Source organism: Ambystoma mexicanum, chromosome 6p, assembly GCF_040938575.1.
Source record: "Ambystoma mexicanum isolate Mex_15411 chromosome 6p, UKY_AmexF1_1, whole genome shotgun sequence".
Lineage (NCBI taxonomy): Eukaryota > Metazoa > Chordata > Amphibia > Caudata > Ambystomatidae > Ambystoma > Ambystoma mexicanum.
In genome coordinates, this window is record NC_090935.1 from 676262086 (window position 1) to 676289029 (window position 26944).

Genomic DNA, 26944 nt, shown 5'->3' on the forward strand with positions numbered 1-26944 from the left:
GAGGATTCAGGTGCTCTGCTTCTTGGTCCTCGCTGGTGTTTACTGCCATTGGGTGTGTTGCATTGTACAAGGCTTGGACCCTCATCTGCCAGAGCTGGTGTGGTTGGTCATTTGTACACTCAGGACTGCTGTGGCTCTTAAGGGTGCCAGAAGAGCTGATGTGCCATCTCATGTGATGGCGGTGCTGAGCCGCGTCTGTGCTGCGGAAGGCTTAGCGGTCACTGAAAGTGGTTCTTGGAAGGTGCTTTCTGCAGCTGCATGGTTGGATGGTCTTGTGCAACAACTCCACTTGATGTCTCAGATCATTCTCTGGGGCTGTATATGGAGACACCAGTTGACTGTGTAGGCTTTAACAGGGTACTCCATCTCCCCTTCCAGAGTACACACCTTTGAGATCAGTTCCTGAATAGAAGGTGGTTTCTCGTCTGATCCTGGAGTCTCACTTGTATTAGCATGAGCGGCAGGGCTCTTACTTCATGCATACTTTGTTGCAGCCAAATCCAGGTGCAGACTGTTTGGCTCAACCCCCCCTTCCACTGGAAGGCCAGCTATTGAATCAGCTCTGTCCTGGCCAGGGATTCTGGGAGTCTCTCACCCGGTAGGTGGCTTTGTTATTCACCATTAGCTCTGCACCTGATTCCATAGCTCCAAAGATTCCATCCACTGTGTACATGATATCTTCTGTACAGGGCACCAGGATGACTCTCATCACAGGACCTCGAAGACACTTGATTACACATCGCCACTTTTCCCGGTCTTGTGCTTTTCGGCAGTGTTTCAACAGATTGGTCTGATCCACCCAGATCTTATATTCATCTTCACCTTTTGGGGTAGGCTTCCCCTCCAAGAGGGATCCATGCTCAGAAAGTGTAGCATATGGTCTCCTGCAACATGACCTTGAAAGAGTCAACCATGGACAAAGAGACCAGTCTAGTGTCTCTATCCTCGGGTGTAGCACTGGCATGCACGCTGGTCACTGGGGAACTATTAGGGCTCACAGGAGTGGCCATGATGGTAGCTACACTGTGCAGTATGGAAGGACTGGGCGCTGCACTTGGCAATTTAGGACTTGGTCTTGGAATGGATGGTGAGCTAGCCTGGAACCCTGTCCTCGTGGTTAAGGTCCAAAGAGGATAGGAGACTATAGGGTCTCCCGGGTATATGCTAAAGAGCAATGTCTCAGTTTAACTTCTATGGTGCCATACCAGACCAGGTAACTGGTCCCAGCTAGGCCAGGGGCTCCACCTAAGCTCTTGACCTGACCAGTGAAGAACTCCATGAATTTGAGCACCTGATGGGTGTGATCCATAGGATGTCCCCTATGATGAAGCAACGTTCTGGCTTAATCCACCCACCCTCAGCCCAGCTGGCTACCCAAAGCTGATCCATAAGAATGTTGCCTGACTGTCCTGTGGGTGGCAAAGTGGGTAAAATACCAACACAATGTTTCAGTTTATGTACGAATCAAACCTTATTTCCCAAAATTGCACAAAATAACATGTGGATTAAAGAACAGAAACTTACACTGGCAAAATATACACTAACCCCAAGATGACAGATAGGAAGGGAATAGGAATGACCAGGTAATTAAGGTAGGTATGCTCACAGCAACGGGTAATCTCAGAGGTGCCTTCAAAATGTAGTGGGGGAAGTGGTTCTACTTGCGCTTGGTCATAGACATGTGTTGTTAGTCACAATATAATACTTTTCTGGTGTATACCTTTGTCCTTAACACTTCCCCATACCTGACTCCGGCCTCCCTGCTTGCCTAAAGTCCTGTGATCAACAGGTGCAGCCAGCTCGGCTGACATATTTTTATTCATTTTACCCTTTTCAGATTGATTTCCTTTTAGCATGCTTTGCATGCACGAAGGGTGACTTGATCGCTGTATTAATTTCTTTTCGAGTTGTTTGATTTGTCATCCTTGCATACGCCGACTCTGGCTGGAAGGTGCTTGACTTCCTTTCTACAGACACACATTGCGGTCTGTTGTTTCTCTTCACTCTGGGGTGTGGGAGGGGTTTGGCATCTCCTGCTCTTAAGCAGTTAGAATTGCCTCCCCCGACAACCACCAGGTACGGGCAGCTCAGCTGACATTTTTATTTATTTTTCCCTTTTTAGATTGATTTCCTTTTAGCACGCTTTGCATTTGCGGCGGGTGACTGGACGCTGTATTCATTTCTTTTTGAGTTGTTTGATTTGTCATCATTTGTGTGTTTCTATTTTGGTTCCTTGTATACGCAGACTCTGGCTGGAAAGTGACTGGCTTCCCTTCTACAGACACGCATCGCGGTCTGTTGTTTCTCTTCACTCTGGTGTGTGGGAGCGGTTTGGCATCTCCTGCTCTTAAGCAGTTAGAATTGCCCCCCTTCCTACCCACTGACAACCACCAGGTACAGCCAGCTCAGCTGACATATTTTTATTTATTTTACCCTTTTCAGATAGATTTGCACTTAGCAAGCTTTGTGTGCGCGGCTGGTGCCTGGACGCGGTATTAATTTCTTTTTGATTTGTCATCATTTGTGTGTTTCTATTTTGGTTCCTTGTATATGCCGACTCTGGAAGGCGCCTGGCTTCCTTTCAATAGACACGCATCACGGTCTGTTGTTTCTCTTCACTCTGGGGTGTGGGAGGGGTTTGGCTAATTGCAATACTATGTGTCCACAAAATGGATGCTCCTTCCATCAACGCAGCGGACTAGGGCCTCAAGCGCCAAAGTTGCTCCAGGGTCAAGTCCGTCTGTGCTCGTCTGCGCGCAGGAGGTTAGGGAGGCTGGTAACCATGGATAAACACCTCTACCACTCTTATTGGTGTGCTTTCTCGTGATGACCTGCTCAAGTTAGCACCTAAGGAGACTTTACTCCCGGCTGGTTTTCGATTTGGTGAGTGCCACTACTGCAGATATGCGTGTTGTTGATTCTCCCTCCTTGCTATGCATCCTTATGAATGCACGATCTTCAGTGGCCGACTCCCAGGACTGCTATAATCTGCTATATGTTAAGTTGTGTGTCCCGAGGACGGGGCGTACCTGTATCTCCAGAAGTCTTGCGTGCCGAGGTAGCCAGGTCGTGGTAGAGGTAGACACGTAGCTGATGAAGTCTTCGCAAATGAAGAGTAGCGACGCAAAGAACCAACCCCGGACCCGTCCTGTACTACAGGATTGAACTGGGGCCGGCTCCTGACGCCACGAATGACGCTTCCCAATATTAACGTGGCGTCAGAACAGTGCAAGCACTGACTGGGAAGGTCGTAGATGTTTCTGGCAGGTACCGGCAAGTATCCCAAGCAGCTATCCAGGATAGTGAAAGTACAAAAGTAGCCAGTACAGGTAAGCTGGGAGTCCAAGGTGCCAATGCCGGTAAGCAAAGAGTCTTATGGTACAGGTACAGGTAAGCAGTGAGTCCAAGGTACCAATGCAGGAGAGCCGGGGAAGCAGACCAGGACCACAGGAGACTCAGCAGGAAGTGGGCAACTCAGGCAAGGATGGAAGCAGGAGGATTCCCCAGGGAGGTAGACCAGAGTACACAAGAAGACAGGAGAGGGAAGGGAAAGGGGAGCCAGACAAGGGTAGGGGCAGGAAGGACACAGCCCAGGCACAGGATCAGGACCCAAGAACCTCAGAACCAGGGAGCGAAGCGGAAGGGAACCAACCGCGTTGAGACGCGATGGGAAAACAATTCGGATCGCTTAAGTAGCGGTCCCGTGTGAAAACGAGGCTTGAACCGCGCTGCAATGCGCATGCGCGAATGGATGTCGCCTCGCGAACGAGGTTTGGAACGCAAACACGTTCGAACAGCTGCGTGAACGACAACCGTGCCCCACACGGGCCAGGACAGAGCAAATCCGCCGGGGAAATGTGCCCGGGGCGGCGCGTCGTCTCCACAATCTGAGACGTGGGTACAGCCGCCAGGAACCAGCACGCCCCCCAGAGCCCCGCCGCCCAGTACAGGTAGGTGTCCTAACACTATGCTCCCCACCAGAAAGACCCGGAGCACCCGGTTTCCAGGGATTCCTACGAAAAAATTCCCGTAGTAGACGGGGGGCATGAACGTTCACACAAGGTTCCCAAGTCCGATCACAAGCAGGGTAACCCTTCCAGTCCACCAAAAATTGAAGCCTACCCCGGAAGAAACGGGAGTCACAAATCTCCTGCACCTCAAATTCCGGAGTGCCTCCCACATCAATGGCCGTGGGTCGAGAATGCGAACGACCGTACGGATCAGACCGAAACGGTTTAAAGAGAGACACATGGAAGACGGGGTGAATCCGCCAAGACTGCGGCAAATCCAACTTGAATGCCACAGAGGAGATTCGTCTGATCACCCGGAAAGGTCCCAGAAAACGGGGTGCTAATTTAGTCGGGAGATTGTGTACTGGTAGATTCTTAGAAGAGAGCCATACCATGTCCCCAACCTGGAAAGCTGGCTCACTACTCCTTCTCCTATCAGCCTGTGCCTTCATACTTTCACATGCCTTGGCGAGAGCTCCCGTGGCCTGGATCTGATTCTTCTGGATGTCAGCAACCATCTGATCCGCGGAAGGAACTGCACTGGAAGGAACAGGATGAAATGGAATCAACCTGGGATGAAGACCCGAGGAACAATAGAAAGGACTCATTCCAGTGGCTGAGTGTTTAGAGTTGTTATAAGCCACCTCAGCCAGATCCAGATGTTTTGCCCAGTTGGATTGAGAAGCATTGGAAAAACAGCGTAAGTATTGCTCCAAAGTCTGATTTGTCCGCTCAGTCAGGCCATTGGATTGTGGATGATAGCCGGAACTGAGAGCATGCTGGACACCCAAGTGACGGCAAAGTTGCTTCCAAAAGGCAGAAATGAACTGAGATCCACGGTCTGAAATAATCTTCTCAGGAAGCCCATGTAAGCGATAAACAGAATGTAAAAAGGCCTGAGCCATACTACCAGCTGAAGGTACCTTCCGGAATGGAATGAAATGGGCTAGCTTAGAAAAACAATCGATGACCACCATGATGCATGTATATTCTTCCGAGGGAGGGAGGTCCACAATAAAATCGGTGGCAATAGTATGCCAAGGATATGGTGCTCTCTCGGTGGGTTGGAGAAGTCCAATAGGTTTCTTGCGTGGAATCTTGACCTGGGCACACACTGGGCAACATTCCACATATTCTCTTGTCTGCCTAGCCCATCCTGGCCACCAAAATTGGCGAGAAATCAGTTCCTGAGTGGATGGAATGCCGCGATGTCCCCCAATCTTAAAATCGTGTAATGCTTGCAGGACGGCAGTCCGAAGTACCTCAGTGGGGAGGTATAACCGATTGTGAAAGAAGAGTAGGCCACCGTTCTCCCTAATTGAAGGGTGTTGGAGAAGTAAGGAATACTTGGGATCCTTTTGAGTGTCCTGTAGGATGGTATCCAAGCATTGAGATATAACCAACAAGAAGTGTTTAGAAGGAAGTAATTGTTGAGCTCGATGATCTAGTTCAACGTTGTTCTCCAGGGAGCGAGAAAGAGCGTCAGCCTTCGAATTGCGTGACTGAGGGATGTAGGAAACCGTGAAATCAAATTGGGAAAAGAACAAGGCCCAACGAGCCAAACGAGAAGTACGACACTGTAAGGAGCGTAGATACTGTAGGTTCCGGTGATCAGTGCGTACTTCCACTGAGAATCTTCCCCCCAGAAGATGGTGACGCCATTCCTCAAATGCAACCTTTATGGCCAATAGCTCCTTTTCAATGATTGCATAATTTCTTTCGCTGGATGTTAACTTCCGGGAATAATAGGCAACAGGAACCTCCAACCCTGTCTGTGGATCGTCTTGAAGAAGGACAGCCCCAACAGCAAAATCGGAAGCATCTGCCTCCACGATGAATGGCCTGTTCTCATCAGGATGATGTAAAATCGGGGAAGTACTGTATGCCTCCTTCAGTTTCTTGAAAGCACTGGTTGCTGTTGCAGTCCATCTGAACGGAGTCTTGTTGCTGGTCAAATCTGACAAAGGCGCGGTTACTTCCGAATAGGCAGGTATGAAACGCCGGTAAAAATTGGCGAATCCTAAGAAACGCTGAAGAGATTTCAAGTCGGGAGGTTGTCTCCACTCCTGAATCGCCCGTACCTTGGCAGGATCCATGTGTATTCCGGATTCACTAATAACATATCCAAGAAATTCGATACTACTCTGATGAAAGTGACATTTCTCAGCTTTGGCATATAAGTGATTGTGATGTAACCGACCAAGAACCTCCTTCACATGACGTGGATGTTCCTCTTTCTCTTTGGAGAATATCAAAATATCATCGAGGTATACCCATACGGATACACCAATCAAATCCGAGAAAATGTCGTCCATTAGACGTTGAAAAACGGCTGGAGCGTTGCACAGACCAAACGGCATTACACGATACTCAAAATGCCCTGCTGGGGTCTTAAAGGCCGTCTTCCATTCGTCGCCCGGCTTGATACGTACTAAATGGTATGCCCCTCGGAGATCCAACTTAGAAAATATACGGGCATTCCGCAAAGACTCCATAATGTTGCGTATCAAGGGCAACGGATATCGATCCTTTCGTGTGATGTCGTTTAATTGCCTATAGTCCATACAAGGCCGTAAAGTGCCCTCCTTCTTTTTCACAAAGAACAAAGGGAATCCCGCAGGTGACTTAGAAGGTGTTATATAACCTTTCTGAAGACAGTCATCCAAGTATTCTTGCAGGACCTCTCTCTCGTGAGGTGATAAGGAATACAATTTGCCATGAGGAATTACTGCATCGGGTAGTAGTTCTATGGCACAATCAAAGTCTCTGTGAGGTGGCAAAGGAATGGTACCAGGTTCAGAAAATACCTCATGGTAATCGTTGTAGTCGGAGGGTACCGAAGACAAGGTACACACGTGGAATGGTCCTGATCCTTCTGTCTGAGTGGCAATAGTGGAAGATCCGGTACTAGGTCCGAAGGTGTTACACTCCCGACTACATCGATTGGAAGCGAAGGTCAGGTTACGGGAAGCCCAATCAATAATGGGGTTATGATGTAATAGCCACGGCAACCCCAGAATTATCGGGTATGAGGGTGATTTAATCACATCAAGAGAAATCAGTTCGTGGTGTTCAGCTATCTGTAACTGTAGTATTCCGGTATGTTGGCGAACCGGACCGGAGGCCAAAGGGGTTCCATCAATTACCTCCACCAGGGTAGCACGATCCTTATCAAGCAGAGGTATCCCGTTCTTCTTGGAAAATTCAAAGTCCACATAATTACCTGAGGCTCCACAATCCAGAAGACCCAATACAAGGCGTCTCAATCTGTTAAGTTGTGTGTCCCGAGGACGGGGCGTACCTGTATCTCCAGAAGTCTTGCGTGCCGAGGTAGCCAGGTCGTGGTAGAGGTAGACACGTAGCTGATGAAGTCTTCACAAATGAAGAGTAGCGACGCAAAGAACCAACCCCGGACCCGTCCTGTACTACAGGATTGAACTGGGGCCGGCTCCTGACCCCACGAATGACGCTTCCCAATATTAACGTGGCGTCAGAACAGTGCAAGCACTGACTGGGAAGGTCGTAGATGTTTCTGGCAGGTACCGGCAAGTATCCCAAGCAGCTATCCAGGATAGTGAAAGTACAAAAGTAGCCAGTACAGGTAAGCTGGGAGTCCAAGGTGCCAATGCCGGTAAGCAAAGAGTCTTATGGTACAGGTACAGGTAAGCAGTGAGTCCAAGGTACCAATGCAGGAGAGCCGGGGAAGCAGACCAGGACCACAGGAGACTCAGCAGGAAGTGGGCAACTCAGGCAAGGATGGAAGCAGGAGGATTCCCCAGGGAGGTAGACCAGAGTACACAAGAAGACAGGAGAGGGAAGGGAAAGGGGAGCCAGACAAGGGTAGGGGCAGGAAGGACACAGCCCAGGCACAGGATCAGGACCCAAGAACCTCAGAACCAGGGAGCGAAGCGGAAGGGAACCAACCGCGTTGAGACGCGATGGGAAAACAATTCGGATCGCTTAAGTAGCGGTCCCGTGTGAAAACGAGGCTTGAACCGCGCTGCAATGCGCATGCGCGAATGGATGTCGCCTCGCGAACGAGGTTTGGAACGCAAACACGTTCGAACAGCTGCGTGAACGACAACCGTGCCCCACACGGGCCAGGACAGAGCAAATCCGCCGGGGAAATGTGCCCGGGGCGGCGCGTCGTCTCCACAATCTGAGACGTGGGTACAGCCGCCAGGAACCAGCACGCCCCCCAGAGCCCCGCCGCCCAGTACAGGTAGGTGTCCTAACACTATATGATGTTCACCCTGATTTACTTTTTGTAACTGAGACTTGTCTTCAGGAGCTTTCCTGCCCATCAGTCAATCGTTACCACCTAACTATGAGATCCTCTGCTGGAACCGCACTTCCACCTACCCTGTAGGTCCATAGTCCAGTCTGGACAAGATAATGGCTCTGGCTAGGGTGGAACAATTTTGTTGATTCAGATGAGGTCTAATTCTATTTAGCATTTTTTGATGGTAACGGCAGGTTTGCTTCAAATGGGCAACATGTGCATCTGCTCCCAAGGAGGCCTGCAAGTAAACACCAAGGGTCTTTACTTTCTCTGATACCTTAACTGTGGCATTTTCTATTGCAAATGTCTTATAGGCTGGGTCAAGTTTGGATCTGGATTGAATAGAACCAAAGACCATGAGTTCCGTTTTCCCTCCATTGAGGCACATCCAAATGGACTTCATCCATGCCCCAATGGAGTTATAAATGGTGTTAAGCTTATCGTTGTTGGTAATATGACAGCCATTTAACTCCATAACTAGCTGCGTGTCGTCTGCAAATTTGGTGAAAATTGTACCCATGTTGGTAAGGAAGGTGCAGAGACAATGCATATATATATTAAAAAGAAGGGGGGAGAAGCTAGCTCCTTGGGGTACACCACAGTCTACTAGTTGAGAGGCTGAAAAGTGCTCGCCCCATTGTATCTTGGAACTCTTATTGCCAAGAAACAAGGAGATCCAATCAATGGCCTCTTGCGAGCAGTTTCCTGCCTTATCTAGGGCCTCTCGGAGCTTGTGATGATCCAACAAATTGAAGGCTGGCGAGAGGTCTAGCAATATGAGTAATCCTGATTTACTCCTATCCATTATCTCCAGCATTTTAGTCTGAAGGTCCAACAATGCCGATTCAGTTTCATGTGCCTCTCTGAAGCCAGATTGTTGGACATGCAGGAGATTGTTTTGGTCAATATATTTTTGTAGCTGTCCTGTGGCAACTTTGTCCAAGATCTTTAACAAAATGTTGCAGTTGGTGATAGGACGAAAATTTACTGGATCGCATTGGTCTAGACCAGGTTTTTTTACTAAGGGAGTGACCGTTACCCTTTTGCTAGAAGTAGGCACTTTGAGATATCTGAAAGAGGCATTAACCATACGACAAAGAAAAGGAGAAAACAGTTCTGAGTTGTCAAGAATCAGTTTAGGCGGGAGAATGTTTTGTGCACATGAAGTGCATTTAGTTGCTGATAAGATTTTCATCATCTCCTCTACAGAATTATCTGGTTCTGAAACATAGTCAATGTTTAGTGGTGCATGATTGACTATACTACATGATCTGATATTTTCCCTTGCCTTTGCTATTTTATTGGAGAAGGCAGTTTGGACAATCTCACAGTCTCTTTGGGATGGTTGGAATGGGGAGATAGAGTTGCTGGTTTTTCAACTGATTTAAGGATTTGAAACAATGTGCCTGTCGAATTAGAAGCAGAGGTGATCTGGTCGTTATAGTCGTTTTTTTTTAGCTAGAGTTACCTTTTCTTTATACAATTGATCTAACTTTTTCCAGATTTCCTTATTGACAATGGATAGATCTTTTTGCCATTTTCTTTCTGCTTTTCTTTTGTCTTTTTTGAGTTTACAGGTGTTGGTGTTAAACCAATTTTGATGATTTTTGTTCGGTCTTGCTAGTTTCTGTTTGAATGGGGCATGTTGATCAAGTACTTCCGCAAAATGATTATTAAAGATGGTAATTAGTTCCTCGCAAGGGTCATCTTCGCTAGTGGCATTCATTATGTTTGCGACGCCAAGTGCGAGGATGACTGGCGTGATCTTTTTAAAGTTTCTACTTAACGTGGGTATAGGAGTGTTGTTTAATTTCTTAATCGTTTCATGAGGTGTGAAACTTAATTCAATTTTATAATGATAAGTCCAAATACAAGGATAAGTTCCAAGAATAGTAGTGTTCACATTATTGGATATAGCCCAGTCAAGCTGGTTTGCAGTGTTTGAAGTGGGTTCTGTATTAATTACCTGTAAGTCAATAGCATTGAGTTATTTTTCTAAGAGAATAGCCTCTTTATCTTGTTATGTTATTTTACTTGTCATTTATATAGCACCTTATGTATCATTGGTATAATCTCAAAGCACTGGTAGGTTGAACGCCCTCGGGAACCGCAGTTGAAGTCAGTAGAGAGAGAGAGTGTCGTATGGTGTGTGGGCGCACCGGATATGTGTACAGCTGGTGTGGTTGTTGCATGATAGCTGCTTCTTAGCGGTAGGTGTGGTGTTGATGAAATCAGTTGGATGTGTTCAGTCTGGAGGGTAGACACCCAGACTGAGTTCTGATTGCGTTAGGCCTGAGGAACGCCTAAACTAGCCGGAATGTGCTCAGCTAGCTGTGTTTTATTAGGGTGTTGAGGTGTTCATGGGGTCATGTTAGTATGTGAACAGCTAGGCTGAATTTACCATGGTATAGCTGTGTTATAGTGGAATGATGGTGTATAGGAAAGAGAAAGCGTAGTAGTGTGATATGGTGGTTATCAGTAAAGCGCCTGAGACCAGGCACGAGAGCAGGACAGTGGGGGCGTACATAGCGGCATACGTATATAAAGTGACAGGATGGGCAGGGGTAAACATGGGATACAGATTAACATGGGGATACAGATACATAGCATATATAGGAGATACAGATATATACCATCTGCCGCAGCATTGTGGCGGGACGGGGTGGGTCTGGGAGGGTGGGTGGCTGATTGTGATTCATTGGTGGGGTGGGGGGGGCGTTCGAGCCGGCGGGCGGTCGAGCTTTCGGAAGGGATGAGAGGAACAGGAGTCTTAGGATAGTTGGCGCGCCAACGTGTTCTTCTGGCTTAGAGGTTGGATGGGGGTGGGGTGAGAGCGTGGTGGAGGGTGGGATGGTTTGGGATGGGACGGGGAGGGAATTAAGGGGGAGGGAGGGGCGCCAGAGTGAGGCTCTTGCCCTGGACCTAGCTGGGAGGGATGGACTCATGGTGTGGCGAGGGAAGAGTTAAGGCTTGGTTGTAATATCAAGAGGTGGAGTTCGTCACTGTGGATTCACTGTACAGTAGAGTTAGTGGGGTGTACTCATTATCGCTTGACTCCTGTAAGTGGCTGCACAGTTCAATACAGTCAAACTTTAGTGCAATCCGGGTATACCCAATGTTGTTGGGCACACTTCCTAAATGCAAGCTTCAACACAGTGGTGTTACTAGGGTACACTCAGTGTTTTTGGTGCACTTTCTAAATTTAAACTTTAACACAATCTAGATGCAAGATTCAATACAGTGACGCTATTAGGGCACACTCAATGATGTTGGGAACACTTTCTAAATGCAACTTTAACACAGTGACGCTATTCGGCACACTTTCTAAATTCAACTGTAACACAGTGGCGCTATTAGGGCACACTCAATGATGTTGTGAAACACTTAATTGAAACCGTTAAGATCTAAGCAACTATTTGCTTAGATTGAGACACTAAAAATATAAATAGAATGTATGTATTAAATGTCGTATAGAAGCCATTATAATAAAAAATAAAAATATGACAATAATTATGGCACAAGTCCAACAAATATTGGGGGGACACCTTAACATAGGCATTGAGATGCGTTGTCAACGGTAGTGACCCTATGTCACACGACAAGTGAGCTTTCGCCTTTAGGAACATGAATCATCAACAGACGAAAAAGAATTAGTCATGCATTCCTAAATTTAGGGTGTTTGTGTAATCTGTTCTTGACAGTCAGTGAGATTCGGGCAATGGTCCAGTGTGGGAAGTTAGGCTATGGAAGATTGCATCTGATTGATCGTAGGTGGTAGAAGCATTTTCGTACGGTTGCGTTGACTTGTGGTTCTAATGTGAGCCCACTGTCTATGAGTATTCCCAGATTTGTTTATTATATTGATATTTCTGGTCTTATTCCCATTCCCAAGGGGCCACGGGAATGGAGTCTGAGTGTGGGGCGATCAGTATTTCTGTTTTGTTCAGGTTTATTTTTCAGTTGCTGTTGGTTATCTAGAGGTTTATCTCTTTGAAACAATCGTTGGGGGAGTGGTGTGCATCACTGCTTGTAATCAGCTAGGAAATTAGTCAAGTGTCATCTGCGTAGTTGTAATATGTTAGACACGTTTTTTAAATTAATTTCCGGGGGGCATGTATATATTGAAGCGAAGCGATGATAGAGTACATCCTTGTGGGATGCTGCGCACTGTGGTTTTGGTTGTTGAGGTGAAAGGAGGTAAAGAGATTGTTTCAGTTATGTCTGAGAGGACAGGCGCCGATTCATGGAAAAGAGTGAATTTTTTCTGAAAAGTCTGTGCACCGAGAAAAACACAGTGCAGGCCTGTACGCTGAATAAAAAATGCATGCCTGCGTATTTCCTGCGCAAAGTAACTGCATACGCAAGTCATGGCCAGAACGCACCCGACACGCCTCCACGCATAGCACAAATAGCCTTTGTGTGCTCCCCCGGGCACAAATATCTGCACCCTTGACACAGTGCATGGGTTCTCCCGCAAGTGGCCCTGCATCTCAGGGACCCTCCGCGGGTTCCTCTGTAACTGTTACTGGCACCCCAACAACATGCGTACGATGTATCATAACTTGGGTAAAACTCCGAAAATCTGCATGCGAACCCCTGTAAACCATTCCTAGACTACATTGCATACACACAACCCTAACTTTGATCGGATTCCCGGCTGCTTACAGGCACCCCTAAATCCGACATGCAAACCCACATCTCTGCTGTGATTCCTATGCGCAAGTGTACTTACCCCTGCCTTCGGGTGGTGGCATTTCGCAGGCGGGAGGTTGCATGGTTACATCCATGAATACGCTTTGCTGTGTGCATTTGTGAGCATGCTATGGATTGCCTGTGGCCTGTCCCTCGTAACGTCCACTTTTCCCCTTGTTCTTCCCCATTTTCTGAGTTTCACTCTCTTCTCAGCCCTCTGTGCAAGCCTCGCCCAAGCTCTGAGTGGTGTCTTGCGCAAGGCACTCGACCGCTCGCATAGATGTTGCTGAGCCTGCACGAATTCCACACAAATCAGGAAAAAGTGCTGCACAGTCGATTCCGTGGGTTTTGCATGCAGAATGGCACACAAATCCCTGATTTTCCACGCAAATAATTGCACAAATCCGCCCTTTAGTGCAGAGTTGGGAATGCCGGATTCCTAAACTCTCTTTATTAAGATTGTGTGGCTGATTTGTCCTGTAGAATGTTAAATGATGATATGTTGTTGTCCACATAAATCTTTCAAAAGCATCTACTACCTGCTGCAAACACATTTAACCTTATCTTAATAACGGTTACCTAAAAACCATTGCTAGAGCTATTAGAGCGAGTTTAGACTACTGCAATGCCATCTATATAGAAACCAACAAAAGACTGATGTCGAGGTTGCAGATTTTGCAGAATAATGGCACATGATTTGTCACCAAAATTCCTTAGATAACTTAGATAGATTGAAAGTGACGAGTTTTGGGTGTTTTGTGTAAACAGTAAATCAATGTCAGCAGTTTTGGCCCTTCTTAGGGTCTGGCAGACTGTGAAGTTACTGCTGGTTTAGTGCATCCAAAGTAAGGAGCCATATCACGATAATTTTGGTCAGTGGTACGCCTGAGTAAAAGTTAACAGTGGGGCCTCCATGTGGATTACTAGAAAACTGCTGAATAATGATTTTGCTCATCCTTCCCTTTTCCTTTTCTTTTAATGTGATGTGTTTTATTATTTAAAGTTGTACACATATTCATTTAAGTGCTAGAAATGTATTATTTGAGATACTCAACGTAATATGTGTGTTTTGCATTTTAGTAATTGCAAATAGTGTAAAAGTTAAGTTTATTTTGTACTATTATACAATAAAAAATTTAAAAATCCTTATTGTGCTCCGGTGTCTCCCATTGTTCGAAAACTACACTGGCTGCCTTTATCAGCCTGAATAAACTTTAAGATAGTCACTCATAAATGCTTCTATAAAAAGCCACCTCTTTATCAACAAGGTAGTCCTAGCAATCAGTTTGTATTCACCATCCCAAGATTTAGACAAAGTCCACTGGAGGGAAGACCTTCCCTGCACATGGATCCAGATCCTGAAATACTCTTCTACATGCTCTGAGAGCTAGATGAAACCTGCAAATTTTTTTTAAGGTATTAAGGTATTGCTTCAAAATTACGGGTCGGTAAAACAACGTAAGCTTCCTCTCCACCTATTGAGGTCCCCAAGTAGAATAGTTCCTGTGTTGGGTCTTTTTAGAGAATTTAAGAGGTGGACTAGCTCTTCATTAAAATCAGATATCAAGGAAGGTGGTCTATAAATTGCAATTAAATTAATACTGCTATTATTGGTAGGTTTAATTTTTAACATAATTACTTCACAACCCTTGCAGTGGATAGGGGAGGGATGGAGAGCTAGGTATTGTTTGGCTATTATAGCCACTCCTCCTCCCTTGCCTGTCTCCCTGTTTTTACAATATATATTGTATCCCTCTGGAACTGCAACGTCCACCGTGGGACCTATAGGTTCCTGCAGCCATGTTTCCGTAAGGAACAATATGTCTAGTTTGTCAGTAGTAATGTAATAATGAATATCCTGGGCATGCTTATTTAGCAACCTCTGTCCTCTGAACCTTTGGGTGCCATGCTGTATCTGGGCTTCTGCCAGCATGTACACAAATATAAGGGGATTACCTGTTATTCATTCTCTGGTTCTTTAGGTAAATCTCAAGCAGAATATATAAAGGGTTTTGAACCAGAGTGTACAGGATGACAAGAAAATCTCTTTTACTTTATTCTAAAAATTATTTTTATTCAATACAATACAAAAAACTCTGTATGTTTAAAACAGTTCTCGTAATTAATTTAACCAATTTCTAATAACCATTGACATTATTCATCAACTCATGACCCAAGTACAACTCACATACACATTTCTCTCTCAGTCACTCATGTATTCCCATATTATCCACATTGGCAAAAAACTCTTTTTAAATTTCCAGTGATATCATACATTTTTATCACTATTACAGTATTCTTTACGAATTCTTCAACCCTATCAAAAATACAAATGTTGTTCACTGTTCATTCTCATTTTGAGCAGTTTATGATCGTCAACATATGTTTCGGTCTTTTTCGGGCACTAAAAAGTATAGCCCTCAAATTCTCGACCCACTTCAGGACATTTGAACAAAGATCTTATATAGACTGAAATGAGTCACTCCACCTACACAAAAACATATAAACACTATTTTAAAATCTGTACCTTCATCTTGTCATCCATATTTCTTCTTTCATAACCACTATAATTGTGTGCAGCAACTCTATACATAATTGCCCCCACCTTAACTCACCTCCACATGTAATATGGGAGATGCACGAAAAGGTAAACTGGAATAAATCTTTCACTAGGACCAGACAGTGATATCTTCACATCAGGCCGATTTAAAAAAAGTAAATACACAAAATCACCAGTATCTTCACTCTTATCTTTCCACTTTTTTATAGCATATCCATTTTGTCATCAACCATTGCCCACAAATACCTGAAACTCGAAGTAGATCACATCAAGAAATTGCTTCTATTTTATGGATTCCATTCTCCAGACACACAACAGGTATATCTCCTTCTTGCCTGTTTCTCCTACAACATCATAGGGACATGTATCTATCAATCATTTGCATTATAATCAGCCATTACACATTGGCATCATTCGTGTTGGTATTTTTATTACTTTATTGGTTATGCCAGGGGAACTCACCAGGTCTTGCTCCACACTGGGCAGTCAGTCCCATACGATAATGTTAATGTTTGATTTCTCCTGTGTCATTGGTATTCATAATTATTCTTCAGAGGAGACTGTTACCCTATAATCAAATGGCAGCATATTGTCATGGAATTCCTCCTCATCTGTTGTTTTACATAATATTTCACTTTCCACTTCTGCCTTGTCAAGCACAACTCTGTTCAATTAGCCACCATTATGCCTTTTCAAACACTCCTGCCTCTGCCTTTTTGGCAGGGTCACATTGGTGTGTCTAACTCACTGTAACCCTGCATTATGGTATTGTGGACTGTATTCACCCTTCTTTTCATCGTATCCGTATATGTTCAACACCCTCTATTTATATTAGCGCTATCTCTTTTACTCTTTTGCATGGCTCACTTTCATATACTCACAATGTAGCGTTTGAATCATCCCACCTGTATCTTTCAATTTCATCAATTCATGTGCGACATTCCTACAACTCAGAGTCATAGACCGTACGCCCCAATCTCTTCATCTTGTTAGTACCATCCTGCTAATTCATACATATTTCCTACAACTGCTACCCAGTAGGCATTCCGCTTACCTAACTCGTGCCTCCGTCACAGATTTGCAATCATTCTTCCGCGTCCGTTCCTCTGGTGGGTAGCTTTCTTTTCAAGCTCGGCTATCATGTCAAACAGGGAGGACGGACTCCCATGTTCACTCATCAGATGTAGAAAGGGGACTGCCTAGTGTCTTGTATTAATAGCTCCATCACATGTGCGGGACTCGATAGGCATGATCCGCATTTTGCAACACCTTCAGATCACTCAATGAGGCATACTTGTGAAGATGGATGTCGAGTTCCTGTAGACCTCCATACCCCAGATGAATTTTCTTGGGGTGTTGAAGGATGTCTTGGACAGACGCATTTTATCTCACCAACGACCGACAGGCTTTGTGCTCGAATGTATTCGCTTTGTGCTGACAGAAAACTTCTTCCTTTATTAAAATCAACTATATAAACAAGAGAAGGGAGTCAGCATGGCGGCAACATTTGCCCCCGATGTTGCAAATCTGTGCATGGCAGATTTTGAGGAGAAGTACATATCCGGCATAAATAATGCCCTGACACATCATCAAATACTCTGCCATCACCTTGTGGTATGGTGGAGGTATGTAGATGATGTGTTCTTGGTGTGGAGAGGAGGTTTGGCTTTGCTCAATATGTTCCACGAATGGCTGAACATGCATGACAGTAACATCAGGTTTACCATGGAGCACAGTGCGCAACAAGTGAGTTTTCTGGATCTGCTCATAGTGAAATCTGAGGATAGACTTATTACAACTCTTTACAGGAAACCCACAGATAAAAACTCATTGTTACACTTTCAGAGTTTTCATCCATCAGGGTTGCGCCAGAATCTGCCCTATGGGCAGTTCTTACGCATTAGACGTAATTGTACAGAGAGAGGAGAATTTCTGAAACATGCAGACCAACTCAGAGGCAGATTACATGACAGAGGTTATCCCAAGAAACTAGTAAAAGACAAGATGAAAAGGGCCCTGAACACTGGTAGGGAAATAAGTTTGACATCACGTGAAAAAAGATCAAACGATAGAATTGTCTGTATCACAACCTTTAACCATGTGAGCTGTGACATTAAAAAGATTATAAATAAAAACTGGAATCTAGTAGAACAGCCAGGACACTATCTAAAAACCGATGTTTGCCTTCAATAGAAGTCAGAATTTGAGACAGAGATTGTTCCAAACATATAGAGAAGTGACTAAGGACCAGACAGTGTTTAACCATTCTGGTCTACCACCCATCACTGAACACCACAAATGTGGTAACTGTGTGGCGTGTCCTCTAACAGAAAGAATGCACGAGTTCAGGTGGGGTAGTAATGTCTGGAAAGTGAAACAACACACAAATTGTTTATCCAAAAATGTGATATACATAATTAAGTGCCCATGCACACTGATGTATGTAGGAAAAACAACCAGGGAAGTGCGCCAGCGTATAGTGGAACATAAGTCATGTATAAGAAACAAAGTGACTGATAAGCCACTGGTTGAACACTTTGTGAAATATAACCACAGAGATATGGATTTAAGGTGGTTTGTGTTACAGCAAGTAGTAGTAAATACGAGAGGGGGTGACATGGGCACCATACTACACCACATCGAACAACGGTGGATCTACAATTTGAACACGGTATGACAAGGATTAAACGTGTCTGTAGAGTGGAATGCATTGGTTACTAGATGAGCATGCTGTGGGGGAATTATCTCACGATGCGCACTCCTGACACTGCCTCTGGATATACTTCGGTTTTGTATAAGTGTGATTATGTTTGACACTAAGACATAATATATTAATTGCCCGGTTGAATTGGAAAACATATAATTGTATACGGGAGATGCCATTCGTGAGGATGAGGGCATGCAGGCTGAGGGTTATTGACCTCACACAACAACATATTCATTATGTTGTAATAAATTATATGAATGTACATCCTGAAGAATATGTAAGAACATTCATTCTGAAAAACATGCTATAGGGCATTACTTAGGAGTAAGCAGGGAGTGTACACATGCAGCATGTATTTTGAAAAAACATTAAGAATCGGCCATTGAACTCGCAATTTGCGAGGAGACAGGGGACACTAGGTAGTCCTCTTTCTATATTCGATGAGAGAACATGGGAGTCGGACTTCTCTGTCTGACACCATTCAGTTGGAAAAGAATGTGAGCCTCCACTTTGAAAAATATGGAAAAACATAATAAGTGGTGAGTGTAATCATTCATTTTGCATAATGGCGAAAATATCAGAACTCGCAATTTGCGAGGAGACAGGGCACACTAGGCAGTCCCCTTTCCATATCTGATGAGTGAACATGGGAGTCCCTCCTCCCTGTTTGACATGATTGTCGAGCTGGAAAAGAAAGCTACCCGCCAGAAGAACAGACGTGGAAGAGTGATTGCAAATCCGTGACAGAGGCACGAGTTAGGTAAGCGGAATGCCAACTGAGTTTCAGTTGTAAGAAATAGGTATGAATTAGCAGGATGGCACTAACGAGATGAAGAGATTGGGGCGTACAGTCTATGGGCCTCATTACCACCCTGGCGGAAGACCATGGTGCTATTAGCACCTTGGTCCATGCCGGTAAGTTACCGACTCCGCCATGGAGAAAGGGGGAATTACCACCCCAATACAAGGTTGGCAGGGCAGTAATTTCCCCTTCCTCCATGGCCCTTCCCCATTCCCATTTTTGCCCCATAGGGCTCAATGGGAATGGGGAAGGCGCTAAGTACGGTGCCGCAAATTGCGGCACCGTAATTAGCACCAAGGTCCCTTTGCGGGTCCCTACTTTAACGGCTGGTCTATACCAGCCGTTAAGGTCGGGTCCCGCAAAGGGACCTCGTAATTAGGCGCTAATCGGTTAACGGCGCCGCAGCCTTTTACGGCGCTGTTAACCCATTAGCGCTTGGGTCGTAATGAGGCCCTATGACTCTGAGTTGTAGGAATGTCACGCGTGAATTGATGAAATTAAAAGATACAGGTGGGATGATTCAAACACCACGTTGTGAGTATATGAAAGTGAGCCATGCGAAAGAGTAAAAGAGATGGCACTAATATAAATACAGGGTGTTGAACATATACGGATACGATGAAAAGAAGGGTGCATACAGTCCGTGATACCATAATGCAAGCTTACAACGAGTTAGAAACACACCAATGTGACCCTGCCAAAAGGCAGAGGCAGGAGTGTTTCAAAAGGCATAATGGTGGCTAATTGAACAGAGTTGTGCTTGACAAGGCATAAGTGGGAAGTGAAAGATGAGGAGGAATTCCCTGACAATATGCTGCCATTCGTGCATCTCCTATATTACATGTGGAGGTGAGTTAAGGTAGGGGCAATTATCTATAGAGTTGCTGCACACAATTATAGTGTTTATGAAAGAAGAAATATGGATGACAAGATGAAGGTGGTTAGGCTATAGGCTAGCAGACAAAGCCTTAATTTGTCTAGCTACTGTCATTTACCAGACAGCTATACTACTTGCTAAGCAAAACCTTTTTCGCCTTAGAATTGAGGGTGCAATTAATCAGCCTAAACAACTGTTTGATGTAGTTTGTTCTCTCTCCTCTTCTGCTACCACTCAGTCCTCTATTGTCCCATCCCAAACTTCCTGCGACTCCCTTGCTGGCTTCTTTGTGGGTAAAATTGACATAATTTGCAGTGATATAGCTAACTCTACTGCCCAGTCAGGTTCTTGGCCTTTGCCTGGCCCCGATTGTAACCCGAATATCGGGTGGTCCACCTTTCCCTCTTTTACTACTCTGGATGTTTTTGAAGCTATGAATAAATTAAAATCTGCATCACCCCTGGAGTCCAACCCTTTGACCGTGCTTAAAACATCTCAAACCAGATCACCCCTTGGATTGCATCTGCAGTCAACGGACCGTTTGCAGTAGGTGCTATCCCTGAGGAGCTGAAGCGTGCTCGTGTGATCCTGCTCCTAAAGAAGCCACAATTGAATCCCTCTGTACCATCTAATTTTCGCCCAATTTTGCTTATGCCATTTCTTATGAAATTGATGAAATCTCTGATCGTTCCCCTGCTTAGCTCCTTTGTAGAGTCTTCAAACTTTTTCAATCAGTTTCAGTCCGGCTTTCATCCTGGCAGGGGTACGGAATCCATGCTTGTATCTGTAGTAGATGATCTGGCATGCCTTGTTGATCAGGGTGGAGTGGGGGTGCTGATTTTATTGGACCAGTCGGCTGCCTTTGATACCGTCGACCACCCCACCCTGATCACCCGTTTGTCCTGTGCAGGACTCTCCAGACAGGTACCTGTGTGGTTTTCTTCTTTCCTTGAGGGTCGGTCTCAGTCTATCTATCTATCAACTTTTCATTCTAAATCTATATGGCCCTCATTAGGACCCTGGCGGATTTTTTCCGCCGTCGGCGGACTTTTCCGCCATGGCGCAAAGTCCCTTTACGCCATGGCGGATGGCGGACTTACCGCCCCATTCCGAGGTCGGCGGGGCGGTAAGTCCCCATTGACCCATTTACCCTTCCCCATTCCCATTTCGGCCCCATAGGGCTCAATGGGAGTGGGGAAGGTGTTAATTACGCCACCGTACACTACGGTGGCGTAATTAACACCGAGGTCCCATAGCGCCATGGATTTTTACGCCCGCAAAAAGCGGGCGGAAAAATGACCATGGCGCTATGGGAACTCGTAGTTGGCGGTAAGGGGTCGGCGCAGCTAACGCTGGCGCAAACCCCTTAGCGCCAGGGTCCTAATGAGGGCCAATGTCTTTAATTTGCAGAGTCCCCAAGGCTCTGCTTTATCTCCTATTCTGTTTAACATTTATATTCAGCCACTTGTCTGACTCATCCTCTCCCACGGCTTCATATGCTATTCCTACGCCGTTGACACGCAAATTATTTTGCATCTTGATCTCTCTTCTTCTGAGACGGCTACGCAGCTGAGGGACTGTCTTGAAGCAGTGGGAGGTTGGATGGTCAACAACTGGCTGAAGCTTAACGCTGAAAAAACTGAGGTGCTGGTTGTAGGCTGCCCGGATCCTTCTCTCTTCTGGACTCCTGATGTTTGTCCTTACACTCTTGGGCCCTGCCCCTCTCCAGTTCTAGTGGTAAAGGATTTAGGTGTAAAAGTCTCAGCCTCTCTGTTGATGAAGGACCAGGTTAGCACTGTTTGCCAGTCTGGTCACTAAAAGCTGCGGACTCTTCGCAAGGTTCTTCCTTTTATTCCCTCCTGCTTTCACTCCCCAGTGGTTTCCTCTCTGGTTCTTATCGGTATTGACTACTGCAACTCCCTCTACCTGGCACAGCCATCCTATTTGATTCACCATCTTCAGTTTCTACTAAATATGGCAGCCACGGTGATTCTGCATCCTCCTTTTGGCTCTCATATGACTCCACATCTACACCAATTTTACTGGCTGCGGTAGAGAAGCATGTTCTATTGAAGTCTCTCTGTATTGTGCACAGAGCGTTCTATAAAATCGGTGCTGAATATGTTCAGTCCATATGTTGTCGTTATATTCCTACTAGAGTATTGCGCTCCCAATCTTGTCTGACAATCCAGATCCCTTCTGTAAAGCACTCTCGTGTGAGGGGACGAGCCTTCTCTGTGGCGGCTGCGAAAGCCTGGAACTCCCTCCTTCGTGCTATGCGGGTTGTGACGCATCATCTATCCTTTTGCTGCTTACTAAAGGCCCATCTGTTTTAGGATCGTCCCATCTGTCATTTTGCTCTGGTCTGGGCCTGATGTTTGGTAGCGCCAAGCTGCCTTCTGGTGTATGTTGCATTTTAGAAGTGTACTTAACATACCATAACGTAGCATAACATAACATCACCCTGGGATAGAGAATTGGTCAGGAAAGGTGATAGGTGCAGGAATACCCCATGTCCCGCCAATAGAAACACTAAGCTAACTTAACCACAACACAACACAAGGAAAGTCGGTCAAAAGTATGATGATGTATAGCCTGGTTAGTGATCAGATGTTATAGATATATATTAAATCAGCTCCAGTACACCAACAGTTTAACATTTTGTATAAAAAGGGGTAAACACAATACACACCAATAATAAACTACTAACCTGCTGCATATAAAAAGTTGAAAAGTTAAAAAGAGTCCTTATGAAGTGCACTTTATAGTACAAATATGTATAAGGTGGTTCTTACTTGACAGGCAGCCTGCCTGAATGTCCTCTTTGCAGCAGAGAGGTGTAAAGGTGCCCCTGTGCATGATCTTTCACTTCTTCCAGGGCAGCAGCCCCCAGAGTTCTTACCTGGGCTGGATCTGCCAGCTGCAGCCAGTGATAGATCTCGAGATGTGAGGGGCCCCTGGAGGTCCGTCCCAGCTGGGCCGTGTATGTCCGGGGTGACCCGGTACAATCAGCAGCAGCGGGAGAAGGTGGCCCAAGACAATACTTCCCTGTTGAGCTGCATATGCCAGGAGCAGCCTAACATTATCAGCAGCAACAGGGCGCTCCACAAACTCTAATCACCCGGGCCGGAGGAGCCAGGGGGTGCAGCATGGGCCCACCTGTGAATGGGCGGACTTAGCTGCAATAATCACTCACCTCACTGGGGAGCACTGCGTAGTGTCAGATGCGGCCCTGGTGGTGGAAGTGCTTGGGCATTGCCCCCCGCCCCCTCCACACAGGCAGCCCCCAAGAAGGAAGTCCAGGCCCACGCCAGTGATAAGCTGTGCAGCGCCCCTCCTCACAACGGGGTGCCACGTAGAGAGAGCCTGGGCTTCATCAGTGATATAAGGCGTGGTGTCCCTCCTCATGAGCCAGGCCGTGGCAGTGAAACTCATTGTGTGGTGCTCCTCCTGGCTATGAGACACTGAGTTAAAGGCAGGATCAACCAGGCCTTTAATTTGATGGCCGCTGAGCGAAGCGCCATCTCGGCCCCCCTGAGTGAGGGTCGGACTCATTTAATACATACAACTTTCCTAAAGGCACTCTGCTCACACCTTGATAGATAGTACATCTGTTTACTTTTATATGGTCTGCCACATGGCACATGCAAATGTGGGTCCTTCTAACAAAGATGCAGCCCAGGGGTTTTATGGTGACCTCAGGCTGTACCACTATCCATATGATTTTTTTTAATCTTTCACATGCGCCTTACTGTACCCAATAAATGGGCAACAGGTAACATAAATAACACCAGGCACCTCATTACGAGTTTGGCGCTGCATTACTGCCACTTTGCTGCCAATTTCCTGCACCACCAATTTTGAGTTTGGGTATAAAGTGGAGGAAAGTCCTCCAGCACTTGCTGGAGGCTTCTCCATTTTACCTCCTTAACATTGAGGATGTATTGCAGACAGAATTACCAGTGGTGCTTAATGTACCAAATCTCCAATAGAGTCCTATGGACTCCAGGAATCGGGATCAACACTCCCATTCTGCCTGTCACAAGCAGGTGGATTACTGTGATTGCAAGAGGCAGAAATGGTAAACGAGTTTGACAGTATTGACAAAGCAGTGAGGGCCCAAGTTCACTCTTCCCTTACCCTACAGCACTCTAACATGATTGTAAAAATACCTGATAAGAGAAAATGATGTATCCCCCTGTTATGACACCATATACGTTGATTATAACTTTCAGAATCATCTGCTATGACATCACGACAGGAGGATACAGTTTTTGAAATGAGAAGAGTGGCTAATAGCTTCCACGGAGGCCATGCCCAAGAAGAAAATTTAGAATTTTCTGTCTCCCTGAGTCCCAAGTGGCGTGTTGAAGGAAGTAGGGTTTGTAATAGAAGGTGTTAGGGGAGAGGGCAGGTCTCAAATCGAGGGTACACGTGGGGGACAGAGTCCACCCACTTTATTGGGGGAGAGGGCAGGGCTCAAATCGAGGGTACACGCGGGGGACAGAGTCCACCCACTTTATTCAGAGGGTGGACTCATCCCTCCAGCTAAAATGAGCAACATTGACTGTCCTCTTTGAATTTATGAATTAAAATCGACCTCAGGGATCAAACCACAGTCGTCAGGTTTGTAGGCTGGAGACTTTACCACTGCACTATATAACCTGATGAGAAATAACAAACAACTAAAGGTGAAATGTCCCATTTCGGTACTGCAAGTCCCAGGGAAAACATTTGTATTGGTTCTTGAAGTAAAAAACATGCACACCTTTTAATGTTTTCAAAAACACTATTAAAAGCAAATATCCTCTCTTGGTTTTGTTCGTGTGTTGGTTTTTTGAAAGGCAAATGCCATTCGTCCAGCACAATTTGCTTGGTTATGCAAAGCCAATTTAATGAAATGTGCAGATTTCGCCTTGATATGCTAATTTCTGGTGATGTCACATCCCATTGCTTTTGTTGATGAGTCTCCCCACTTACATTTTTAGGACTTGACCCCTGGGAGACGGGCAGGGCCTCAAGTATATTTACTTTTGCCCCAATTTGTCTATGCCCACCTTATGTGTCCCTTATCCACCCCTGGCAGAGCTGCTCGATGAGGGCAAGGCAGGAGGTGCTAATGGGATGCTGCAAGGACATACAAAACACAGTCCTGTAGTTTGGCACCTATTGAGAATGGGGTGCATTAACCTTCTGGGATCCAAGTGACATCACTCTCGATGTCTATCAGATCTCAGTGGGAACCCCTCGGGAGGAGTGGGGGGGATATATGTCGATGTTTGATAATTACCCATCTGCAATTGCATATGTATTCTTTTTCCGGACCAAAGGTTGTTCATTGCCTGAATGGTGGGTTTAACATGCAGATGTGAGTTATATACCAAGCCTCCATAAATGAATATATATTAATGCCTTCCAAAGCAAGATACCTGCTACCAAGTTAATTTATGCAATAATGAATCTTTATGCTTGTCTTTAATATTGTTGCTTTCTCCATTAACAGATTCAGGGATTCAACGTTGAAGACGGACAGTTTTCTTATGCTAAAGACTGTGAAACCTATTTTTCACCAGCTGTGTTGATGGGCTTAGTCATGTCCCTAGTCCTGCTCCTGGTCCTGGCCTACACACTTCACATGCTGATCCACCTCAAGGCTATTGACAGACATTATGAATGCAAAGTCTCCATCCCCTATTTCCCAGCAGCAAAAGACAGTGACTTCGAAGAGGAGAAAGAGCCACTGCGATGCAGCACGAGTGAATGCTACGAGCTTCAGCCACAGCAGTACTGCAGGTTCTACATGCAGCAGTGCTCATCCATTTCTCATTAGACAAGATCTTCAGTTGCCCGTTTCCCGATTCTGGGGGCTACTGAATATTCAGTGCACACCTTAACAGCAGGTACCTTGAGATCTACAAATAAGAGAAAATACTTAGGCTTGCGGTAGCTTGAGTCGTCTGCGGGTAAAGGCAAACTGTGGTAGAAGTAATGAATTTACAATGTTAATTGGGCAAGGACATATTGAAGAAGATACATATTTGTCACCTGAGCAGATCAAATGTCAGCTGAGGAGAACTCAGATGGATACGTCTGAAACACTCCATGCGGGGTAACTTTGTGCTACCTATTACTCATTCCTGTGATTCTGGAACCATTAGGATTAATACTGGAGTAAAGGCTGCCAGCCTTTTCAGCGATAGCACGTCATGCTGCTGGGGCAGACTAGGAACACATATACATTAATTGACACTATTCAATATTCAGTTCTTTATGAAAATGATTTCCACATTTTATGGGGAACATCTCAGTAGGTTCTGGTGGGTGTCCGCCTTTTAGGGTTTTTGTGGTGCGATGTGTCCAAGGCACATTGCGATAATTACAGTCATTGTCGAGGTTTGGATGCCTCCTACCAACACACGCTTCTCTAATGTATCCTGTCTGCACAAGTCTTCACAAAACAGGTCACTTAAGAAGTACTGTCTGAAGAGCCTTCACGCCTACACCAATAGTCTACCTCATCCAAATATCACAAGAGCTCATCGTCATTTTCAAATGACTAGATTTTATTTTGGGGGCAGTGGATATAATTTTGCCTCCGATTTAAAAATAAACGGTGGAATTATGCAACATTTGACAATATGAACGAACATCTGAAGTTTGTGCATATTGCCCTAATTTGAACACATTAAATGATTAAGAGGAAAGTGTACTTCTGCCCCACCTTCATGCTATCATGCAGGAATTGCTTTGCATCTCGGGTTACACATTGATTTATAAATAAAGTGAAAATGATTATGTGTATGCATTGGTTTATTGGTGATTTGTTCCATGCTGCATTGAAAAACAACGAGGCACGTCTGAGCAATAGCACGTGTGGGCCTCCTTGGTGAGGAAACAGTGACGCGAAAGGTTGGGAGAGTGTATTCTAGGAATCTTTCACAGTCCTGCCACGTGGGATATTCCAATATCTAACAATAACACTCCTATCTTTCTAACATTCTGATGGAGGGGCAA

General features: G+C 45.5%; 1 protein-coding gene across 1 annotated transcript in view; it reads left to right on the forward strand.

Annotated features, from left to right (window-relative positions):
• Positions 1-26733, forward strand: part of LOC138511719 (V-type proton ATPase subunit S1-like protein) — a 285518-nt gene extending 258785 nt beyond the window's left edge. Inside the window, exon 7 of the mRNA XM_069627575.1 lies at positions 25434-26733. Coding sequence (XP_069483676.1) covers positions 25434-25760 — 327 coding nt within the window. The 3' untranslated portion in view covers positions 25761-26733. The remainder of the gene's footprint in view (positions 1-25433) is intronic.
• The last annotated feature ends 211 nt before the right edge of the window (positions 26734-26944 follow it).